The sequence below is a fragment of the Peromyscus leucopus genome, chromosome 13 (assembly GCF_004664715.2).
Source record: "Peromyscus leucopus breed LL Stock chromosome 13, UCI_PerLeu_2.1, whole genome shotgun sequence".
NCBI lineage: Eukaryota > Metazoa > Chordata > Mammalia > Rodentia > Cricetidae > Peromyscus > Peromyscus leucopus.
In genome coordinates this window covers 38,438,416-38,460,436 of record NC_051074.1, presented here as the reverse complement: position 1 = coordinate 38,460,436, position 22,021 = coordinate 38,438,416, and the positions used below count along the sequence as shown (strand labels likewise).

The window sequence follows — 22,021 nt, the reverse complement described above, 5'->3', positions numbered from 1 at the left end:
CTAGCTATAGAGCTGAAACTGGCCTTGAAGTCTTAACTTTCATGCCTTCGCTGTCCAGGTCCTGGGATTATAGGTGTGTACCAACATGTCCAGCTTTATATACTGTTCATAGACACATGCATATAGAATATGAGCACAGATTAAAAGCATGAATGGGAAAAGCAAATCTCAAATGCCAAATCATGGTTTTATTTTCTGGGAGATTCCCAGGAAGAAAAAGAGAAAGGAATATATTTAGGTGGGGCTGACAAAAGACTTCAATTGTTCATTTGTTTAAAAAAGACTCGGGTTTGAGGCCAGTTTGGTCTATAAAGCCAGTTCCAGTTCAGCTAGGACTGTTACACAGAGAAACCCTGTCTCAGAAAAAGAAAAAAAAAAGACCCAAAACAAGCTTATGAATGTTAAATTTCAAGAAAGCTGGGTGGTAGGTACAAAAATATTTGTTCTCTTAAATCATAAGTTTAAGTAGACCAAAAAAGCAAGACAAAGTGTGTGGGAGAGCTGGCTCAAAGTCAGTATTAAAGCCTTTAGAATTCTTGGTCCCCAAGCAGTGAGTAGGCTCTGTCCCAGCCACCCAGTCACTCCCACCCCTTCCTTCCTCCATCTCCACCACTGGGGATTATTTCTCCATAGACCTTAGCCCAGTAGAAGGCAGTGGGAGGCACAAGCTGCTGGGGTCGAAGCATTATCCCTCCTTAGCAAACACTTCAGTTTCTAAGCCTCAGATAGTCTCCTGGTGACTCTCAATGCGCTGTGCTGACTCTCAACCTGGGGAACATTTTCTGTGCACTGTACAGCTAAATGCCCATTAATCCTGCACTTCTCAAAATTAACAGCATGCTATTCACAGGATTCTTCCGGTTTTGATTTTTGAGACTGTTTCATCTAGTCTAGACTGGCCTCAAACTTACTATGTAGCTGAGGATGACCTTCAACTCCTGATCCTCGAGCCTCTACTTATGGAGTGCTGTAATCACAAGGGCGTACCCCCCCCATGCTTTATGTCACATGGTCCTTTTTTTATTGATCATTCTCCATATTATTTATTGTTTCTTATTTTTTTTTATTTTTTTCTATCATCAGCTTGATACAGTACAAATTCTTATCCTAATAGTGAAATGTTTCACTAATGCTTGCCCAGTGACTAAGTAAAACCAAAACTTATTATAAGCCACAGTCATCCTAGGGTCCCCCCTGCTAGGTAGCCTCCCTGGATCTGTGGGTTGCAGTCTGATTGTTCTTTGCTTTGTATCTAGAATCCACTTATGAGTGAGTACATACCATGTTTGTCCTTCTGGGTCTGGGTTACCTCACTCAGGATGATATTTTCTAGTTCCATCCATTTGCCAGCAAATTTCATGCTGTCATTGCTTTTCTCTGCTGAGTAGTACTCCATTGTGTATATGTACCACATTTTCTTAATCCATTCTTCAGTTGACGGGCATCTAGGTTGTTTCCAGGTTCTGGCTATTACAAATAGTGCTGCTATGAACATAGTTGAACATATTTCTTTGTGGTATGACTGAGTATTCCTTGGGTATATGCCCAAGAGTGTCACATGTTTCTTTTGTGCTATTTGTTGGTTGGTTGGTTGGTTTTTGAGGCAGAGTCTATTACAACCCATACTGGCCTTGAACTGGTTGTTACAGAGGGTGACCTTGAACTTTTCATGTCTCATGCCTCATACCTCACAAGTGTTGAGATTACAAGCATGTGCCACAATGCCAGGTTTCAGTGTGATGCTGGGAATCAAACCCAGGTCATTGTTCATGCAGAGCTACATACTCAGTCCTTCACAGGCACTTAATGAAATGAAAGGCATACAACTGGAAGTAGTTCAGTCCTTTCAGAGCTGAATGCTTATCAGAACTCTGATGTGATATTCTACGGTGTATCTAATAATTCAAGTAAAAAAATAAACAAAATACAGGTACTATACTATAGTACAATACATATTAAAAGCAAAAAAAAAGAGAGAAATTGAATCTCATATCATCTGCTTTTGTATTTTAAACTTAGTGAAGACCTTTCTAGTTGACAGAAAACTAGAAAGTAAAAAAATTTAAACATTTTAATTGAAATATAAACAAGCATAAAAACAAAAACTAAAAGGACTCCTTTTGTGAGGGGGGTGAATAAGAATGGTCCCTATAGGATAGATATGGAGGTGTGGCCTTGTTGGAGGAAATGTGTCACTGAGGGGTAGGCTTTGAGGTTTCAAAGGGCCAATGTAGCAAGAATTCTAATTGGTCTTAATAATAAAAACCCAGAGTCAGATATCAGAGTGAAAGCTGAAAGATCCAAGAAGCAGAGAAGTCAGCCCCTAGAAAGACTTCTTACCTCTAGGAATCCTTAGACTGAAAAGGTTGAGCTCCTGTCTCCACCCCACCTTACCACTTCCTCCCTCTGCCCAGCCGAATCACTTCCTGTTTCCTCCTCCCAAGAACTGGAATCAAAGGCATGAGATCCCAAGTGCTGGGATTAAAGGTGTGTGCCACCACTGCCTGCTTGGCCTCTAGTGGCTAGCTCTGCACTCTGATCTCCAGGCAAGCTTGAGAGACATTAAAAGAGTTTTGGTAATGCAAGCTAGAATAGAAAGTGAGTTATTTACAACCTTTTGGACTCACCAAGATAAGATAGATATAGAGCATTTCTCTGAATTTGTCAATTGTTAATGGACTAGACATTGTTGATGTATTTATTGCCGGTATATTGTATACAGTTATTGTACTTATTGTATATAGTTTTCCTTATATTAGTTATAATATTCTTTTTTAGTCTAGACAAAAAAGGGGAAATGTGGTGATATTTTATTTGTGCTCTAACTGAAGAATCAAAGCACCCCCATTTCAAGCAAGCCCCTCACCACAGCTTGAAACAGGCCCGAGTTTCAAAATTCTCAGAGTTGCTGACATAGGTCCTAGGAACCCGAAAGTACAAAGTCAGGATGTTTGAGGGGCCATCTGGCAGCAACTGATTAACCATAGAATGTCCCAACACCGGAGATAGTCTATAAAGTTTGACAAACAACCAGTTAAACTACAAAGCAAGATAACATAGAGATTCTGCAAAGTCCCTAAAACTTGAGCCAATCAGAATTGTACCCATACTCACACCCCCAGATGATGTATGTAATCTTTGTGGTTTTTGCCTTTAAAACCTGAGCTTGCAGAGGGGTGGGTACCTCTGCTGTGTCGGGGTGCTCGATGAGGTCCCTGCTGCTTGGCAAGGTCCATTGAACTGCTCCAATAAACCTTGCTTTTGCATTTTGGTGAGTTCGTGTCTCTGGTGGTCTCTGGGAGCAGGGGAGCGCGTCTCAAGCCCAGGGCACAACACTAACAAATAAAGCTTGCCTGGAGATCAGAGTGTGGAGCTAGCCACTAGAGGCCGGGCAGTGGTGGCACACACCTTTAATCCCAGCACTTGGGATGAGGAAACAGGAAGTGATATGGCTGGGCAGAGAGAGGAAATGATAAGGCAGAGTGGAGACAGGCACTGGATCCTTGCAGTCTGAGGATCCCTAGAGGTAAAGAAGTCTTTCTAGTGGCTGATTGCTCTGTTTCTCGGATCTCTCAGCCTTCACCCTGATATCTGACTCTGGGTTTTTGTTATTAAGATCAATTAGGATTTGCACTGCAGCCAGGTCTAATGTCTCTCTTTTCTTTTCTTTTTTCCTCTTTCTTTTCTTTTCTTTTCTTTTCTTTTTCTTTTTTTTTTTTTTTCTTTTCTTTTTTTTTTTTTTTTTGTTCTTGTTTTGTTTTTCGAGACAGGGTTTCTCTGTGTAGCTTTGCGCCTTTCTTGGAACTCACTTGGTAGCCCAGGCTGGCCTCAAACCCACAGAGATCCGCCTGTCTCTGCCTCCCGAGTGCTGGGATTAAAGGTGTGTAGGTGTAGAGTTGAGGATGTATCCCAATGGTAGATATGTACTGAGCATGTGTGAGACCCCAGAACTCATCCCCAGCACCAAAAATACTTTTTTGTTGTTTTGTTTTTTTGAGACAGAGTCTCTCCATTTAGTCCTGGCTGTCCTGGAATTCATTCACTATGTAGATCAGGCTGTCCTCAAACTCACAGAAATCCTCCTGCTTCTACTTCCTGAGTGCAGGGATTAGAGGCGTGTGCCACCACAGCTGGATCAAAAAAAAATTAATTTAGGTTTTAGAGGTATGAATTCTGTGTTTCAATAAGCTACTAGATAGTGCCTATTCTGTTGGTCCATTGTTATTATCATTATCATTACATTTATTTGTGTGTGTGTGTGTGTGTGTGTGTGTGTGTGTGTGTGTGTGTGTGAAGGGTATAGAGAACAACCTTCAGGAGTTGGTTCTTTCCTTTTATCACATTTGTCCTGGGAATCGACTTTATTTGTATGAATGTTTGTCTGTATTTACGTATGTGCACCTCTTCTTTATTTTAATTTTTTTATTAAAGCTGGGGAGATGGCTCAGAAGATCAGAGCACTAGCTGCTCTTGCAGGGGACTCAGATTCATTTGCCATGACGTACATGGTGGCTCACAGCTGTCTATAACTCCAGTCCCACATCTTCTCCTCACCTGGGAAGGTACCAGGCACACACGTGTTGCGTACGCGTGCATACAGGCAAATATTCATCCACATAAAATAAAAATAAATCTTTCTAAAATTAAGAAATTTTTTAAATTAGAAATTTAGAGAATCAACCCAGGAAACGAATGAGAGATGATACTAACGAAAACTTCTAAAACTGAAGTACCACTTTCCGCTCTCAATGAGTGCTCAGTGCAAAGCATTAAGGAAGTATTAAAGCAAGGCTCATCACTATAAAACTTCCAAGCAACGGGCTAAAGAGAAGCTCTTAATGCTTTGGGAGATAGGGGGATGGGACACACAAAGGATCTGGAAGAAGAATCACACTTTTTAAAATATAGCCCTGCAAGTGTGATGAAGATGGATATCTTCAAAATAATGACAGTTCCTTTCATGCTCCAATATCCAGTGTAACTACAAACCGAGTGTCAGAATATAGTCCAAGCTAGCTTCAGACTTGCTACATAATATACATAGCTCCAAGGATATCCTAAACCTCTGTTCCTCCTGCCTCTACCTCCTGAGTGCTGAGAACATAATTACTACCACCATATCCAGTGCTGAGGATGAGTCCCAGATTTAGTGAATGTTAAGAAAGTACACTATCAACAGAGCTACATCCCTATACCCTATACACACATTTTAACTTCTGTATATGTGTTATTTTAGTTCAAAAACATTAATGTTAAAACATTGGAATATTGTGATAGAGAATGTCTGTACTATCTTGAAGTTTACTGCCCATAAGAAATCTGATTTGGGGGCCTGGAGAGATGTCTCAGTAGTTAAGAGCACTTGCTCTTCCAGTTCCAATGTGTGATGTACGTGCCTGCACTCAGGCCTGTAAGTCACTCATTCATATACTGGCTCATGTACACACTTCTCATTTCCTTTCTGTTACTTTGAAAGATGCTTCTGAAAACTAATGTCAAATATATAATTGTGTGTATGAGTGTATGTGTGTGTGTGTGTGTGTGTGTGTGAAATTATATAATTAAAATATTTATTTGTTGTTACTGATTTGGGGCAGGTTCTCGTACTGCAGCCCAGGCTATCCTGAGCTTACTATTTAGCCCAGGCTAGTCTCAAACTCACAGTGATCCTCCTGCCCAGCTTCTGAAGGCCCAGGCATGACTCACCATGTCCATCTTTAAGGATTTTTGTTCCTAGAAATAATTGTGTTGGGGAATGGGATGTTTGCTTGGTAAGGTGATATACGCGAAGTTTGCAGATGTTCTGACCTGACCTTATTTTCTCAAGTCTGTTCCTTGGGCGGCCCAGCATGGAGACCGGAAGAGGGATATAAAACCCACTTCTCTGAGCACAGGATTCAGGAATATTTATGGGATGAAGAAGGAAAGAGTCTAAGGATTGGGCAAAGGCGACTAAAGCAAGAACAGCAAGTACAAAGCAGTCATCTGCACTTTCCAAACCAAACTGCGGCTCTTCAGAGTGTGCACGCTCGGGAAGGGCAGGGGAAATACCTTCCGAGGGTGGAGTCTTGTCCATCTGTGGGCAACAGGTCAGCTAGCAGACGCTTGCCTAAGCCTAGGGGGTCTATGACCTCAGCTTGAGATAGACAGATGCTGCCTTCAACTTCCTGGAAAAAGAAAAAACCTTAGGCAAAGACTACCAAGACTCTTCCTTCATAGGTGTCCATCTCTGGCAAAACTAGTGCAAAGCTACTGTGATAACCTATTGCTTAGCATATACAGGCCCTTAAAATGGGTGCTTTGGGGCTTGAGGTGGCTCAGCAGGTAAAACTACTTGCTAGGCAAGACTGACAGCCTGAGTTCGATCCCAGGACTCCACAGTACAAGGAAATAACCAATGTCTTAAAGTCCTCTGGCTTCCACTCAAGCACCATGGTGAACACATATTCTCTCTCTCTCTAATAATAATAAATTTTAGAAGTAAAACTGATTCTTTTCTTTTTTCTATTCTAAAAGTTTGTTCATTTGTTTTGAGACAGGAGACAAGTTCTCACCTCGCAGCCCCTGGCTGGCCTGGAACTTGCTGTGTAGACCAGACTGGCCTCAAACTCACAGGGATCTGCCTGTCTCTGCCTCCCAAGTGCTGGGATTAAAGGCGTGTGCCACCACCGCCTGGCCAAGAAAAAAAAAAAAAGATTTTTAAAGTCAATACAACCAAGCAATAAGCCAGGCAGTAGTGACTGTATGCCTCTAATCCCAGTCAGCACCTGGGAAGCAGAGGCAGGTGGATCTCTATGAGTTTGAGGTCAGCCTGGTTTACAGAGTGAGTTCCAGGACAGCCAGGGCTGTTACACAGAGAAACTCTGTCTCGAAAAAAAAAACAAAACAAAACAAATACAAATAAGATATTTCTCTCAACACCAAACAGAAAAGCAACATTTTCACTGCATAGAAAAGAGGCTTGATTAAATTTGTTATATTATCCATGGAAGAGAAAAAAATGGAAACATGGTACCCAGACAGAAAGGACGGGTGGGGAGCATAGTGATAAATTCCGATTCTAGCAGAGGTACCGGATAGTGAGGATCACCTGATGCGGCACTTCTGCACAGAAATGGAGGTACGACAGGAATCCAGGAAGGCCCACCTGGATCCCTGTGGACCTTCTTGGCCACACATTCCTTTTCTTTATTGCCATGTAATATAACGTGGAGTTCCTTGAGAATTTATTGCGTCTCCTTTATCAGACTATAAGCTTTAGGAGGGCAGGTGCTCATGCATGGCGTTAATCATTGGATCCCCAGGAAGGGGAGATGCCCACGAAACAGTCGCTAGCGAAAAGAAGGCATGATGGTGCCCCAGGGTGGCCCTGAGCACGCAACGAGCAAAGGGCAGCCACAAGTTGGAAGCAAGGAATTCCCCAAGGGGAAGCTTCTTAAGGGGCGTCTGAAATAAAACCGGAAGGGTGGAGTCGGGCTTCTGGACTAGGACGGGAAGGAGCGGCAGGACTTGCAAGGGCGACCTCGAGGAATGACAGGTGAGTGTGGGGCTCCCATGGTCAAGGAGAGGCGAGGCGGCGTGCCGCACATGCGCAGGCGCGCCCTCTGCCCGCTTCCTAGCCAGGGCGCGCTTGCGGGCGCGTGCACGCGTGCGCGCGGGGGAGGGGGGGAGAGTCGAAGCGGAAATGGCGCCGCGGGGCCGCGCGTCCGGGCGGCGAGCGGAAGTGGGTGTGAGAGCGGAAGTGGCCGGCTGGAGCCGGGGGCTGGGCGGGGACCGGGATCGTCGGTGAGGCGGCGGCGGCGGCTCGGCAGGCGGAGGCGGTGGCGGCGGCGGCTCGGCAGGCGGGTTGAAGCTTCAGGGGGCCAGGTCGGTCGGGTGGTGGCTGCCTCCAGCAGGGCAGCGCGCGTGCCGGGCCAGCGCGCGCGTGCGCCTCTCCCCGCCCCGCTCCCCGTTCCCTTCTCCCCCTCACCTACCGCACCCAGCCTCCCCCGTCAGGGGCAGCGGGGCCGCTCCCTCTCCGTCCTGCCCTCGCTCGCCCACCCTCACCGCCCTTGTTTCTCCTTCCCCTGCCCGGGGCAGCCGCCGCCATGATCCTGCTGGAGGTGAACAACCGCATCATCGAGGAGACGCTCGCGCTCAAGTTCGAGAACGCGGCCGCCGGGTGAGCGAGCGCACGCCGGGAGGGAGGAGGCCGGGTGGACCCTAGCTCATCCCGGGTGGCGTCCGGTCCCCCAAGCCCTAAGAGGAGGGGAAGAGATCGGGAACCTGGCGCGGCTTCGGGGCTTCACCGGGCAAGGGTGGACGTCGGGAGGCCGTGGGGCGCGGCGGGCCGGAGAGCCCGAGATGCGTGGGGGAGAGGCTGAGACGGGGATGCGGAAGCAGCGAGTGGACAGGAGCAAGGCGTGCCCGAGAGAGCGCAGGAGACCTGTGGGACGTGAGGGCAGCCAAGGCCAGGGGGACTCACGCCCAAGAGCCCACTGCCCTGTGGGAGAAAGAGAGGGGCCCCGCTTCCCCTCTGTATTCTCCGTCATTGTTCCGAACCCAGAGAGACCCCCTTTGGGAAAGCAGGATTGAATGGAGTTTTCAGGAATTCCCAGGGCGAGGTGGGAAGACCAGGCAGGCCGAGATCGCCCGCCGGCACTCTGTTTCCCCACCCCCATCTCTTCCCCCAGGAGAAGCAGGAGGCAAGACTGAAAGTAGACCCAGTTTCGGAAGCTAGAAGAGAAAAATACAAAAAAAAAAAAAAAAAAAAAAACCACCCCAAACCCAATGATCTCTCCCTGCCTCTCTAACCTGCGAGAGAAACTCGTCATTTTGTTATATATTGCTCAGGCAAAGCCAACAGCCCTCCATCCACACCCTCCTTAGCTCTCTGGAGACCAGCTCTTATCTGGTTGTGTGTCTTAAATTCTTCTCCAAGACCCCTGGTCTTTGATTACTTATACGGTAGTGCCGACCCGGTTAATAGCTGCTTCTGCTCCCAGAATCTATGAAGTTCTTAGATAACCTTTTAAAACACCGGCATCTTAATATACGGGACGTGTTTCAAACCTTCTCTGTCAGACACACAAAAAGACAAACTCCTCTCCCAAAGCTCCTTTGCCTCTCTAATATACTTCAAACCTGAGCAGAGGAATTGGGTTTTAGGTTATAATTTATGGTGGCCTGTGGCCATTCCTTTGCCTCATTTCCTCATTGGTAAGGATGGGGCTTCACATTTTGGTTTCGCAGTTAGGAAATAAGTGCAGGCTGTTTTCTGTGAACTGGGAACTAGAAATAGGAAAGTGAGTTGCCTGTAGATATGCCCAGAAGGAAGGATTGGGAGAGGGGGACTTGTAAGCATTCATAATGAACGTGTGGTTCACAGAGTTGGGAAAGCATGAACCCACTGCTTACATCGAATATATCGTCTGTCCTGTCTCTTTTGTAAGGTCACAGATTTTATCTGCAAAACAAAACAGGGCTTTTCTTGCTTCGGTGCCTTTCGGTGGGCATATTGCTTCCTGCCCGGAGCTGCAGTTGAGTACATGTGCAAGTCTTGGTCCTTGTCTCCAGCCTTCCATACCAGTTCTTTGCATTTGAAGTTTTGAAGTGAGTCAGCCCCGGGACTCAGTGTAGGTGCTGCGTGTGTGCTTTTTTTTTTTTTTTTTTTTGAGTAGTGTAGCACAAAGGAGGAAGTTAAAATAACTTCTGCATTTTCACAACTGATCTTAATACATACAGTCTCAAGTCTAGACTGGCAAAGAATGAGTCCTGGGTGGTTACATGGTAAATGGCCGTGTATGCTCAAGTGGAGGCATGCCTTTTAATGCTGGAGGACTTCCACGTTTGTGTATTAATAACTTGTGACTCCAAAATGTGACACATTATTCAGAACTTTATTTAGTCTTTTTTTTTTCTGTTTAGAAAACATTCCTCACAGAGTGCTGGAGTTGGTGGTGCATGCTTGTAGTTCAGGCACTTCAGCTGTAACTCCAGCTTTCAGGAGCATGAGACAGGAGCAAAAGTTCCAGGCCATAGTGAGAGCTTGTATCAAAAAAAAAAAAAAAAAGTGCCAACTGGGTGTGGTGTGCCTGTAATCACAGCGCTGGGGAGGTGGAAGTGGAGGATCGGCTTGGGCTACTCTGTTGCAAATAAAAAGTTTACCCTTTCGGAGAGATTAAAATAGGTTTTTAAATCAGGAGGACATGAATTGAAATTTCCAAGACATTTCTTTTTCTTTTTGTAAAGATGCTCACTGTAGCCAGGTTTAATGTTTGAGGAGGTAATATGTTTTGTCTTAACCTTGGAGATGTGACTTAACAAATATGCTCAAAACATTTTGTTTAAAAGTACTTTGAAAAGAGACTAGTGAAGGCAGGACTTTCCTGAGATTGCCTGTTTCTGCGGGGTATAGTGGCACCCTCTTACAACCCTAGCCCTAGGGAGATAGAGGGAGAAGAATCAACAGCCGGGATCTATACTATAGTGACACTGTCTCCAAAAAAAAAAAAAAAAAAAAAAAGCTGAGCGGTGGTGGTGCACACCTTTGATCCCAGAGCTCAGGAGGCACAGGCAATCTGAGTTCGAGGCCAGCATGATCTATAGAGGAGTTCCAGGATAGCCTGCTCAGAGAAACCCTGTCTTGAAACCCTCCCCCCCCCCCAAAAAAAATGTGGGGAGCCTTTTGAAGAGAGCCCGTTAGCAAAGTTTAGGGGGGAACTGCTAGAAAAGCTGTGTTAGGAGAAGATAATGCCCTTAAAGAGAGGAATGGGCCAGAGGAGAGCCCCTGGAGAGGTGAAAGGCTGTGCTGTCCGGAAAGCTGGGAGGCTCGGCTCTGTCCTGCTCTTTGCACTTCTCAGAACAAATTAATTAGGGAAATTGTGTTCATGGTAGCCTTTGCCAGAGTCAGTCTTTCTGTTCTGCGGTGTCCTGTACCATAGCCACTCACTACATGTAGCTTGTTAGATTTAAGTAAAAAGGCGCAGTAAAACTAGAATCGGTTTCCTGAGCTGCATGAGCTCTGCTGCATTTACACAGTGTGCATGCCCGTGACTGTGGATAGTTCTGTTGGACAGTGCTCTTCTTCCTGCTGAAAATGAAAGCACGAGATAGTTTGGTTTTGGGGTGTGTGTTTCAGAACCCCGAGCCTTGCACATGCTAGGTGAGTGCTCCCATCACACTGCCTCCCAGCTCTCATGAGGTGTTCTTCAAAGTAGTTTTGCAGTACGTGCGCCAGAATAAAGTTGCATTAGCTTCCCTTTTCGCCTTTTTACTTTATCTTATTTATTTTTAATGATCCCTTGGGTCATCTTGCTGGATTTTTTTTTTTTTTTTGCCTGTAGCATCAGATGAAAGTTTGAACTTGCGTCTGGACGTGAGTTCTATAAGAAAACCTAAGCACACAGCTGGCCACAGCCATCTTGTAATTTAAAGGCAATTTTAACAAAGCTTCCTACTTTCTCCCTTCACACTGGAGCCTCAGCAGTGGCTTATTGGACCTATCTGTGTGTCTTCACAAAGGGATACAGTAAAACACCTTCCTGACAGTCTCCACACTATGACTAATTAAAAAGCTACGCCCAACACTGTAAATAATGACCTGCACAGGTCTTATCAACAGCGCTGCCTTTTCACTTAGGAATCCTTAGACCACAATTAAAGCAGAAGTAATCTGGAAAATTAATTGAATTCTTTTGTTACTACATACATACCAAGAACCTTTTCATCCTCAGGCCTGTCACCTCTGCAGCTATGCAGTCCAGAACTGAGGACATGCTGTCAGATTCGAGCTGCTGTTGATTCAAAGTGCCTCCTGGCTCCTTACCACAGCCTGTGCATATTGTGGGGAGCTACGGTTCTGTGAGGGGGAGAAGAACTCAGTAAGCAAGTAGCGCTGAGTGGGGTGGGCGAGGACTGTGGGAGGAGAAATTTGAGAAAGGAATAAATTAAATCTTGCTGATACCTTGTTCTCATTCCCAAATGTGCCACATATGTCCTCTGAGAGGCAGGCTGGCTTAAAGAGATTCAGAAATAGGACATTGTTGAGGCCCAAAGATGCCGTGGAATGTGCTCGCTGACAGTTAAGATCTAGTTGATCTTTTTACCAGGCATTATGGTTGATACTCTGCTGCCTGTCATCTGGCCTCTTTGCATTGTCTTTGGGATGTGAATTGCCAGAGCTACACAGGACTAGATTGAGGGCTCGGACTGTCATTTCAGCCATCTTTATTTCCTCAGAATCCTTAGGAAGAAAGAGAGGGAGAGGGGTGTGCGTGTGTGTACACATGGAAAGGCCAGAGGAAAAATATTGGGTGTCCTGCTGTAACACTTTTTGCCACATTCCCTTGAAACAAGGTCTCTTACTGAGCCTGGAGTAGGCTGAGAGTCGGCAGGCCCCAGTCATCCTGGCTCAGCTGAGGTTGCAGGCTTTTCCTGGGGATGCTGGGGATTCTAACTCAGATCCTCGTGGTTGCTCAGCGAGTGCTCTTATCCACCGAGCCAGCTCTCCAGCCTTTCTGCTGTTCTGGGACAGGGTCTCCCACTGCAGCCCAGTCTGTCCTGGGACTGCGTCCCATGCCGGCTTCAAACTCCTGTGCTCCTCCTGCCTCAGCTTCCTACGCATCCTGCCACACCCAGCTTGTTACACTTTTCTGAGAGTGTGTATCAGCTTTTGTATCTTTTTATTCCCTGTATTTTGAGATATGGTTTAGCAAAGAAAAGGACCATTTTTTACCTAATACAATCTGTTTTGTGGGCTTTGCTCAGAAAGAATAATTGGAACCTTGGAGGATTTAAAGAAAGTAATCAAAAATTTTTAGTGATCACAAAATAATTCCTCTAATTCAGGACTTGGAAGGGATAACCAGAGAAGGTCACAAAAGCCACAGTGGAGACTTGTTTCCAGGGTGCCTTTAGGAATAAAAACTCCAAAGACTCACACACAAAAAAATGGGGTACTATAGTTGCTAGCAGTACTTTACTTTCTGTTGACATTCTAGAAGCTTCCTTTAGGAAAGTATAGAGCTCCCATATCCAGTTTTAAGAAACTATTTGGTTGCAAAAGAGATGGCTCATCAGTTTTAAGAGCACTTGCTGTTCTTGCAGAGTACTGGACAGTTCCAAGCCTACTTCAGGTAGCTCACGCCACCTGTTAACTCCAGCTCCAAAGGATCTGATGCCCTCTTTTGGCCACCACAGGCACTCAGACACAGTTGCTGTAAACTTAGCACAGACACACACTCACACAAATAAAAAGAAATCTTTAAAGAAAGAGTTTCCTAAGGGATTTCTTTTAAGAATTAGTTTTAGAGACTGGAGACATGGCTCAGCGGTTAAGAACACTGACTAGGCCAGGCAGTGGTGGCGCACGCCTTTAATCCCAGCACTTGGGAGGCAGAGCCAGGCGAATCTCTTGTGAGTTTGAGGCCAGCCAAGTGAGTTCCAGGAAAGGCGCAAAGCTACACAGAGAAACCCTGTCTCAAAAAAAAAAAACAAAAAAACAAAAGGGCTGGAGAGACGGCTCAGTGGTTAAGAGCACTGACTGTTCTTCCAGAGGGCCTGGGTTCGATTCCCAGCACCCATATGACAGCTCACAACTGTTTGTAACTCCAGTTCCAGGGGACCTCACACACTAATGCACATCAAATAAAAAAATAATAATAATTAAAAAAAAAAAAACACTGACTATACTTCCAGAGGACTCAGGTTTAATTCCAGCACCCACATGGCAGCTGACACCTGTCTGTAACTTCAGTTCCAGGGGACTGCACACATTCACACAGGCAAAACAGCAATGCACATAAAAATAAATAAATATATAAAGAAAAAGTTGTTTTTACTTTATGTGTATGAATGTTTCCTTGCATGTATGTATGCGCACTATATAAAGCTTAGTGCCTGTGGAAGTTGGAAGATGTCTGATCCCTGGAACTGGAGTACAGACAGTGTGAGCCGCCATGTGGATGCTGGGAACTCAAGTCTTTTGGAAGAGCAGCCAATGTTCTTAACTGCTGAGCCATCTCCCCCTTTTTTTTGGTTTTTCGAGACAGGGTTTCTCTGTGCAGTTTTGCGCCGTTCCTGGAACTCGCTTTGGAGACCAGGCTGGCCTCGAACTCACAGAAATCCGCCTGGCTCTGCCTCCCGAGTGCTGGGACTAAAGGCGTGCGCCACCACCGCCCAGCTTCCATCTCCCCTTTTTAAGAATATCTCTTTTTTTTTTTTTTTTTTTTTTTTTTTTTTTTTTTTTTCCTAGTCTTTCCATCTCCCCTTTTTAAGAATATCTCTTAAAGGCATATGTGGTACCTCATGCCTGTAATCCTAGCACTTGGGAGGCTGAGGCAGGAGAATTGCCATGAGTTTGTGGCCAGCCTAGGATACATACAGATAACACAGCTTTAGGCTACAGAATCTTTTAAAAAAAGAAATCAGCCCATATGAGTGAATTGGGTAATGTCTCAGTGTCTTAGGACGTCCAGTGAATAAACTTAAGAACCATCCAGCTGGCTTGGTCACAAATTCCAGTCATTTTAACAGTCTGATGCTAATGGGAATCCTGTTTCTCCTTGGACTGGGTAAGTAATTCCTGATCTTGAAAGCTTCCACAATTCCCAAAACTCTTCCAACCACAGCTTCAGAGTCTGGTCCTTTCTAAATCCACCTGGAAGAAAAGCCTAATGTATAGATTGTCTTCTGTAAGCCAGGTACTGTGCTGTCCATTGTGTGCTTGTGCGAAAGCACACCACCTGTATGTTTTAAAGAGCTTCATTTAACTTCAGTCTGTGCCTATGTGACAGATTAGCATTGAGAAAACCCAGGGTTTTAAGAATCCAAGAACAAGCTGGAAGGTGGCATGCGCCTTTAATCCCAGCGCTTAGGAGGCAGAGGCAGGTGGAGCTCTTGAGTTCAAGGCTGTCCTGGTCTACAGAGTGAGTTCCAGGAGCAGCCTATAGGCCGACTTCTGTGTCACAGGGGTTGGGGAGCTAGTAGACTATTGTGTGCTAAGGACTGTACTTGATTTCTACCACTGTGATTGCTGAGATTTATCGTGGGGCACAAACTGAACCTAGTGGTAGTTGTGTGGTGTGTTTTTTGTTTTTTTATTTATTTATTTATTTATTTATTTTTTAATTTTATGTGAATTGGTGTTTTGCCTGCGTGTATGTTTGTGTGAGGGTGTCAGATCTTGGAGTTACAGACAGTGGTGAGCCGCCATGTGGGTGCTGGGAATTGAACATGCTGGGTTAGGAGTACATGCTGGAAGAACAGCATGTACTTCTAACCACTGAGCAATCTCTCCAGCCCCCTGTGGCACATTTTATTAAGATCCTGCCACTCACTACTGTGAGAACTATAGGAACTATTGTCTCAACATACCTGTAAATTAGTCATGAGGCACTGGTTGGGAAATATGAGGTGTGTGTGTATCATTGCTATTAAGCTTCATGATAGTCTTGTAATATGGGTCTTTTGTCCCCATTTTGTAAAAGAGGAACTTGAGAGACAGCCACATCTGAAAGAGCTTAACACTCCACTCCAAAGGACTCATTTACATGTGTCCGTGCACATCATGAAATGAGTGTGGAGGTCCCTTACACAGGATACAGTCCTTGCCTTCCACCATGTGACCTTCCAGGGATTGAACTCAGGTCCTTAGGTTGGTAGCAGTGCCTTTACTCACTGAGCCATTTTGCCAGCCCCCAGGACTTGCCTTTTCTCCAAACTTGCTTGAACCTGAAGCTTGAGCAGATGGTAAAACAGTAAATGCTTCATTTTTTTTGGTATATTAAATGGACCCTTCTATTACCATGATTTTAAACCATAAAACGGCAGAACAAGCTTGGTGTGTGGTGCCCCCTGTAACCCCAGCTTTGGGAGGTGAAAGCAGAGGATCATTTGTAGCTCAGCTTACAGACTTCAGACCTCCAGCTCCTAGACATGTTCTCCTATTTCTTTTTGTTTGTTGTTGTTTGTTTGTTTTTTTCAGGACAGGGTTCTCTGTGTGGCCCTGGCTGTCCCGGAACCTACTTTGTGACCAGGCTGGCCTCAAACTCAGAGGTCCGCCTGCCTCCTGAGTGCTGGGATTAAAGACGTGCGAGCCACTGCCTGGCTTGTTCTCCTGTTCTCTAGCCCAGTACCTTAGCAGCCTTTCTCCTCCAAACCTTTGGTGCAGCCTTGAAGAGTGAACTAAAATATTAATGGCTCTGGTTTGATAGATACTGTCAAGTCATACAGCAAGGTTCTTAGAATGGATCTGAGCAGTTTTCCCAGTGGAGATCCATGCTTGGGGTGCTTTCATGCCTGGAGAGACTCAGACCTTCCATGTTTATGATTTAGAACGTTAGTTAAGGTTCTTAAGTTGATTTTTCTCAGGTCTGTTGATGAAGTAGTAAATCGAGGAACTCTGTTTTTCCTGACTGAGTTCAAGCCTGAGGGCTAAGGGGAAAATAACCCCCCAAATAACCCCACCCCGTTAAGTCAGGCAGTGTGATCCCTGACTCCAGGACTACCAGGGCCCTCTAGGAGGGTGTGCTTGCATGCTTCCTCTACCTGGGGCTTCTTCTTAGTATTTAAGGGGCTTTCTTTATTTTTACTTTTTTGAATTATGTATACTCTTGTGTTTTAGAGGTAAAGAATGGTTTATTGTCATTCTTGCCTTTGTTTCTTGGCTACAGTTTGAAAGTGAAAGCTTAGGAGCAATTTAAGCTTTCTCTTGTTTTGGAAGGGGCATTCATTTGTTGAGTCAGGATCTACCTCCAGCTTGACATTCAGCCACGGATGATTGAACTCTGATCCTCCTGTAACCACCTCCCAAGTGATAAAATATCATCTAGCCCCATCTCCTTTTTTTGTTTGTTGTTGGTTTTTTGAGAGATAGTCTCTCTGTATACCCCTGACTAGCCTGTAACTCACTGTGTAGATCAGGTTGGCCTCAAGCTTGTGAGAGTGAACTCTGGCCTCCCAACTGCTGGGAATAGAAATATGAACGAACCACCATGCTTGGCCTTTAGTCATCACACTTGGGTGGCTTTGCAGAAGCAGAGTAAACTTGGATCTGTTTCCTATGGGTAGGTTTTTTCTCCAACACATACACTTAATAAAAAGATAGTTTAAGGATGTCATTTAGCTTCTTTATCACCATTTAACAGTCATAAACTACGTTAGATAGTCCATTATTTCCTAGCAGAGCTGGAAGACATCTTGGTCCTTTCACAAGTGAAGGAGCAAAGAGAGGACATAAAAGATTCATACTCAAGGGCTGGAGAGATGACTCAGCAGTTAAAAGCACTTGTTGCTCTTAGGATACGAGTTCAGTTCCCAGCACCTACTTGGCAGTTCACAGTTGCCTATAACTCCAGTCCAGGAGATCTGATGCCTCTTCTAAGGCTCTTTTCTTGCATATACATGGTGTATATACCTTCATGTGTAAATAAAATATTTTTTAAAAAGAAGATTCTCACTTAAGAAGAGGTCTTGGGCAAGGGGATAAAATGTGGGAGTGTGGATATTTTGTCTGCCACAAGTGAAAGACTAGAATCAGGCCAGGCGGTGGTTGACGCACGCCTTTAATCTCAGCACTCGGAGGCAGAGGCAGGCGGATCTCTGTGAGTTCGAGACCAGCCTGGTCTACAGAGTGAGTTCCAGGACAGGCTCCAAAGCTACACAAAGAAACCCTGTCTTGAAAAAAAAACAAAACAAAACAACAACAAAAAAAGGACTAGAATCATTTGAATTAACTTTTAGCAAGCTGTTAAAACAGTAGAGTTTCTGCCATTGGTATTGAAGAAAAGGATGTAATACAACTTTCCCAGGGGTTTAATTTATTTGACTAGAACATGGAGTAGTAGTTCTGCAATATCAGTGAGATCATTTGTATTCTCCCATTTTATGAATGAGGTGAGAAAAAGGATGTAGGAATTCTTATTTGTCCCAAAGCATAAGCCTAGAGAAAACGATTTGGAAAACGGTGCTTTGGCTCTACTTGGTGATTTTTTTTCCAAGTGTTATTTTGTGCCATACTTCTCAGAATGTAAGACCTCTGATCCTTTTATAACCACCTCCCAAGTGATAAAATATCATCTAGCCCCATCTAGATGATAGAACCAGAGCAAGCTTGATGGAATGTGGCAGGTATTTTGATGATATGAGGAAAAAGGAAAGATGCATAGAGAGGATTACACATGATCTTTGGGATGGAATAGCACTTACTGTTGGTCGATGGCTTCAGATCATCCTTTCACCTTAAACAGATTAGAACCATTCGACATGATCATACTTAGCCACTTTTTTTTTTTTTGCCACTTTTCTGTCTAGTATTTTACTTCCGTAGGCACTGTCCTGTGGGAGAGGTCTTAACCAGAATGAGCACCAGCTGTGGCAAGCAATTGAACAACAGTTAGAAACAAGCTGTAGGTGTCCTCTGTCTAATCCTCCACCTTAAGGAAGTCTAAAGGTTCAGGCCCATGAGAGAATGAATGTGTACTCTCTTCATCTGTAAGCCTTGCATTTATATAGAATGCTTCAGTTTTAAGTAAAAATGAGGAGCCTTTCCAATTCCCCCTAAAAGAACAGTATGATTATTTTTCCCCATTTACACTTGATCTGTTTATTCATGCGTATGTGTGGATGTGCATGTCCAGCTTGTGTGTGAAGGCCAGAAGACAGCATGCGTCAGCTCTCTCCCTTCACCTTGGGGATCCATCTCAGGTCTCAGGTCCTAAGGCCTAGCTGGCAAGGGTCCCCATCCACTAATCCATTCTATCCTACAGTTATCTTACCGAGGGCCTTTCTGTTGTTTTACAGAAACAAACCAGAAGCTGTAGAAGTAACATTTGCAGGTAAGTGTCCTATCTCATCTCTTCTACGAGAAGATGTAATAAAAAAGAAACCAGTTTTGGTGGATTTGTGTTTTGCCTGCCTGGCTGTCTGTGCTCCATGTGTGTCCAGTGCCCGAGGACCAGGAGAAGGCATCAGCTCTCCTGGAACTAGAGGTGCAGAATATTAGAGCTGCCATGTGGCTGCTGAGGATTGAACCTGGGGCCTCTGGAAGAACAGCCAGTTCTCCTGAACACTAAGCCAGCTTTCTTTCCATCCCTGAAAAGAAAAGTTTGGATTGTCAAGTTTTTTTGAGGCTTTCGAGGACTATTTCATGTGTTTATAAGATTACTAACTGACTTTGGAGTTAGGTAAACTATGTAAAGCTACCTTACATATCTTAGAAGTCTGGGTTTTGTGTTATACAAAGAACTGTCTTTCTACTTTGGAAATCTAGTAGCCATCGTGTAAGTTTGCATAGCATTTGGGAGAGGCGAGGTAGGAAGGTGCTAGAGCTTGTTTATCAAGTCAGAGAGGTGGTGCTCTCCATTCCCTGATGGCCAGGCATGGTGACCCAGTCTGTAATCCCAGCACCAGGAGGCACGGCAGGTAGATTTCTGTTGGTTTGAGGCTAGGTTGGCTTACACAGAGAGTTCCAAGCTAGCCAGAGCTACATAGTGAACCCTGTTTTAAAAAATAGTAATCATCATCATCATCATAATTGGCTACTCATATGTGACCTTGGAGATTTGACAGCTAAGTACCGTCTAGAAAGGCAAGTGTTGGTCTAGACGACGTGAAAAGACTTGTAGCCTGAGGCATTTGGTTCCCACCCGTGCCTCCTAGTCACTAGCATTGCCCAGTCCTCATGGTTCTTGTGAGTCCGTGCAAGTTCTCTGCATTCTGGCCCTGGGTACCTAGCTTCAGCAGTGATACAGATGAGCTCAGCTCATGTTGTAGTGCAGGAAGAGAGAACCTGAAAAGAGGAGAGGCCTAGAGATTAACAGAGACAAGATAATCATCTGTGTTTTCTCGATCTTGCTTCGATCCTAGTTCAGATATTTCAGATAAGAGTGGTCATAATTTTTTTCAGGACAATAAGTAATAGTTGAATAAGTTACCAGGTGTTTAATACTAAAGTAGAATTTTTTTGTTTGAATTTGAGCATGACTGATTGTGGTTATGTTGATGTAAAATTATCTCTATCTCCCAGAGATACATCCTGAAGTATATATTGATCAAATGGTGTGTATGGATTTGCTTTGTAGTGAATCGGGGTGAGAGCAAGTACGTTCTGAAAGAAGAAGGGCCATGTGCTGATCAGCGTTAATGCTGCATAGGTGGATGAGTTTGTTTATAGCTCTTTCTCTTGAAAATGTGTCACAATGAAAGTTGTCTTCAGGTTATTTTAGCACAAAGTGTGGTTACGGTAAAAATAGCTTTGTAATTTTAAGTAAGACCGAAGAGAGGGCCACTGAGCAATTAATTCCACAGCAGTTTTTCTGTTAGCTTCCCAGTGAAATCAAAGTGAACATCATTTACTTGCACGCTCCTGTCACAGGTCTCGTGGCCAACCCTGTGGTAGGTGCTAGGAGATTACTCCCATCTCCATAGTAAGCAGTTTTTCTTGCTTTATTCACAGATTTTGATGGCGTCCTTTATCATATTTCAAATCCTAATGGAGACAAAACAAAAGTGATGGTCAGTATTTCTTTGAAATTCTACAAGGAGCTTCAGGCACATGGTGCTGATGAGGTAAGTCCCTCATTGGTTTCCTTGGACTCTTAAGTTTTCTTCACTTTCTGTTGGCACCTTGCCACCCAGAGAGTGGGGCTGAACCACTTTTCCGGATGGAGGCTGCTTTACACAGCTAGCCCAGGGCTCCGTTTCCCACAGTGATGTGAAAAAAATGTGTTCCAGATAAGAGTTTGGCTCTTGGTTTGTTTGCTTTTATCCTGGAGAAATAGTGATGTTCCCCAAGCAAATATTAAAAGCTTTTTTTTTTTTTTTTTTTTAAGGTCTCATGTAGTCCAGGCTGGCCTTAAACTGCCTACGTGTTTGAGGAAGACCTCAAATTCCTGATCCTTCTGCCTCTACCTTCCAAGTGCTAGGATTGCAGGCGTGTACCACCACACCCGACTCAGGATTTATTCTTTTCAGATTATTTGGGCTATCCAGATTTTAAAAATAATGGAAACAGAACAACCAGTCCTCCAGAAATAGAGAATATTTTCTTAACTAGTACAAAAATAGTTATGGTAACCATTAATAAGAACGGTTCTGTTCCGTATTTAGAATCTTATCAAGGCAGGCGTGTAATTTGTGGCTTACTAACTTCATCACCTTGGTTTTCATTTTGAAGGTTGAAGCATAAGTAATTGCTTTATAATTTTGTTGTTGTTGTTAATATTCTTTAGCGCTAACCTTTGCAACCATCTCTTCCTTATAACTACCTTGGGGGAAGTAAAAAGGGCCGCGTAGGCCTTGTGCCTCGTGCCCTGACTTTGGGTAGCTAGAGTAGGAGGTTTGGTTCCTGTTGAACTGCAGTTGCTCTGGGGAGAGCCATTTATGGAAGAAAGAAAATGCTGTTACACCAGTGTGTGCACATTGTGGTTGGGTCTCAAAGCAGGAAGTATGACTCAGTTCCTGAATCAGTTTTCAAATATCTTAGCTTTAACAAACTAGGCTCTCCCTTATCTGCTCCGTGAAGACACAACCATTTCTGTCTCTTTCTGTAAAGTGGTGGCTTCTGAACAACATCAGATTTCTGTAATGAAAGCTGTTTATCAAGGAATCTGATCCCAAACTTTATAATTTTTTACTGAAATCAGACTTAGTAAGCAGAATACTAACAACTGTAGGGAGTTGAGTCTTTTATTGTTCAGATGCTTTTAATTTGCTCAAGGAAGAGAAGAAACTCAGGGAATGTGAAGTAATTTGGTCATCAGAAGGAGAGGAGTGGTCTGCAGCTCACAGCCAGACCAGGCTTGGGTTTCTTAGACTCTTTCCATCCTGTACTTGGCCTGCTGGTGAGCTCCGGCTCACACTGCAGTTTTCATAGCTGCCACACAAGTAGGTAGAGAAAGTAACATTCCCAGTGTGGGAGTGGAGCGAGCAGTAAGTGACTCCCTGCATGGGCTAAACAGTGACCAGCCTGGGGTAACCACGGGAGGCTTGTTGTTTCACAGGCCCTTTTAAAGGCAGACCGCTCTGGTGCTCAGGTAGGCAG

At 44.4% G+C, this 22,021-nt stretch overlaps 1 protein-coding gene across 1 annotated transcript in view; it reads left to right on the top strand.

Annotated features, from left to right (window-relative positions):
• Nucleotides 1–7,756: 7,756 nt before the first annotated feature.
• Nucleotides 7,757–22,021, top strand: part of Arpc2 (actin related protein 2/3 complex subunit 2) — a 31,887-nt gene continuing 17,622 nt past the window's right edge. The window contains exons 1-4 of the mRNA XM_028893040.2: nucleotides 7,757–7,866; nucleotides 8,080–8,161; nucleotides 18,781–18,815; nucleotides 20,435–20,547. Of these exons, the coding sequence (XP_028748873.1) occupies nucleotides 8,088–8,161; nucleotides 18,781–18,815; nucleotides 20,435–20,547 (222 nt within the window). The 5' untranslated portion in view covers nucleotides 7,757–7,866; nucleotides 8,080–8,087. The remainder of the gene's footprint in view (nucleotides 7,867–8,079; nucleotides 8,162–18,780; nucleotides 18,816–20,434; nucleotides 20,548–22,021) is intronic.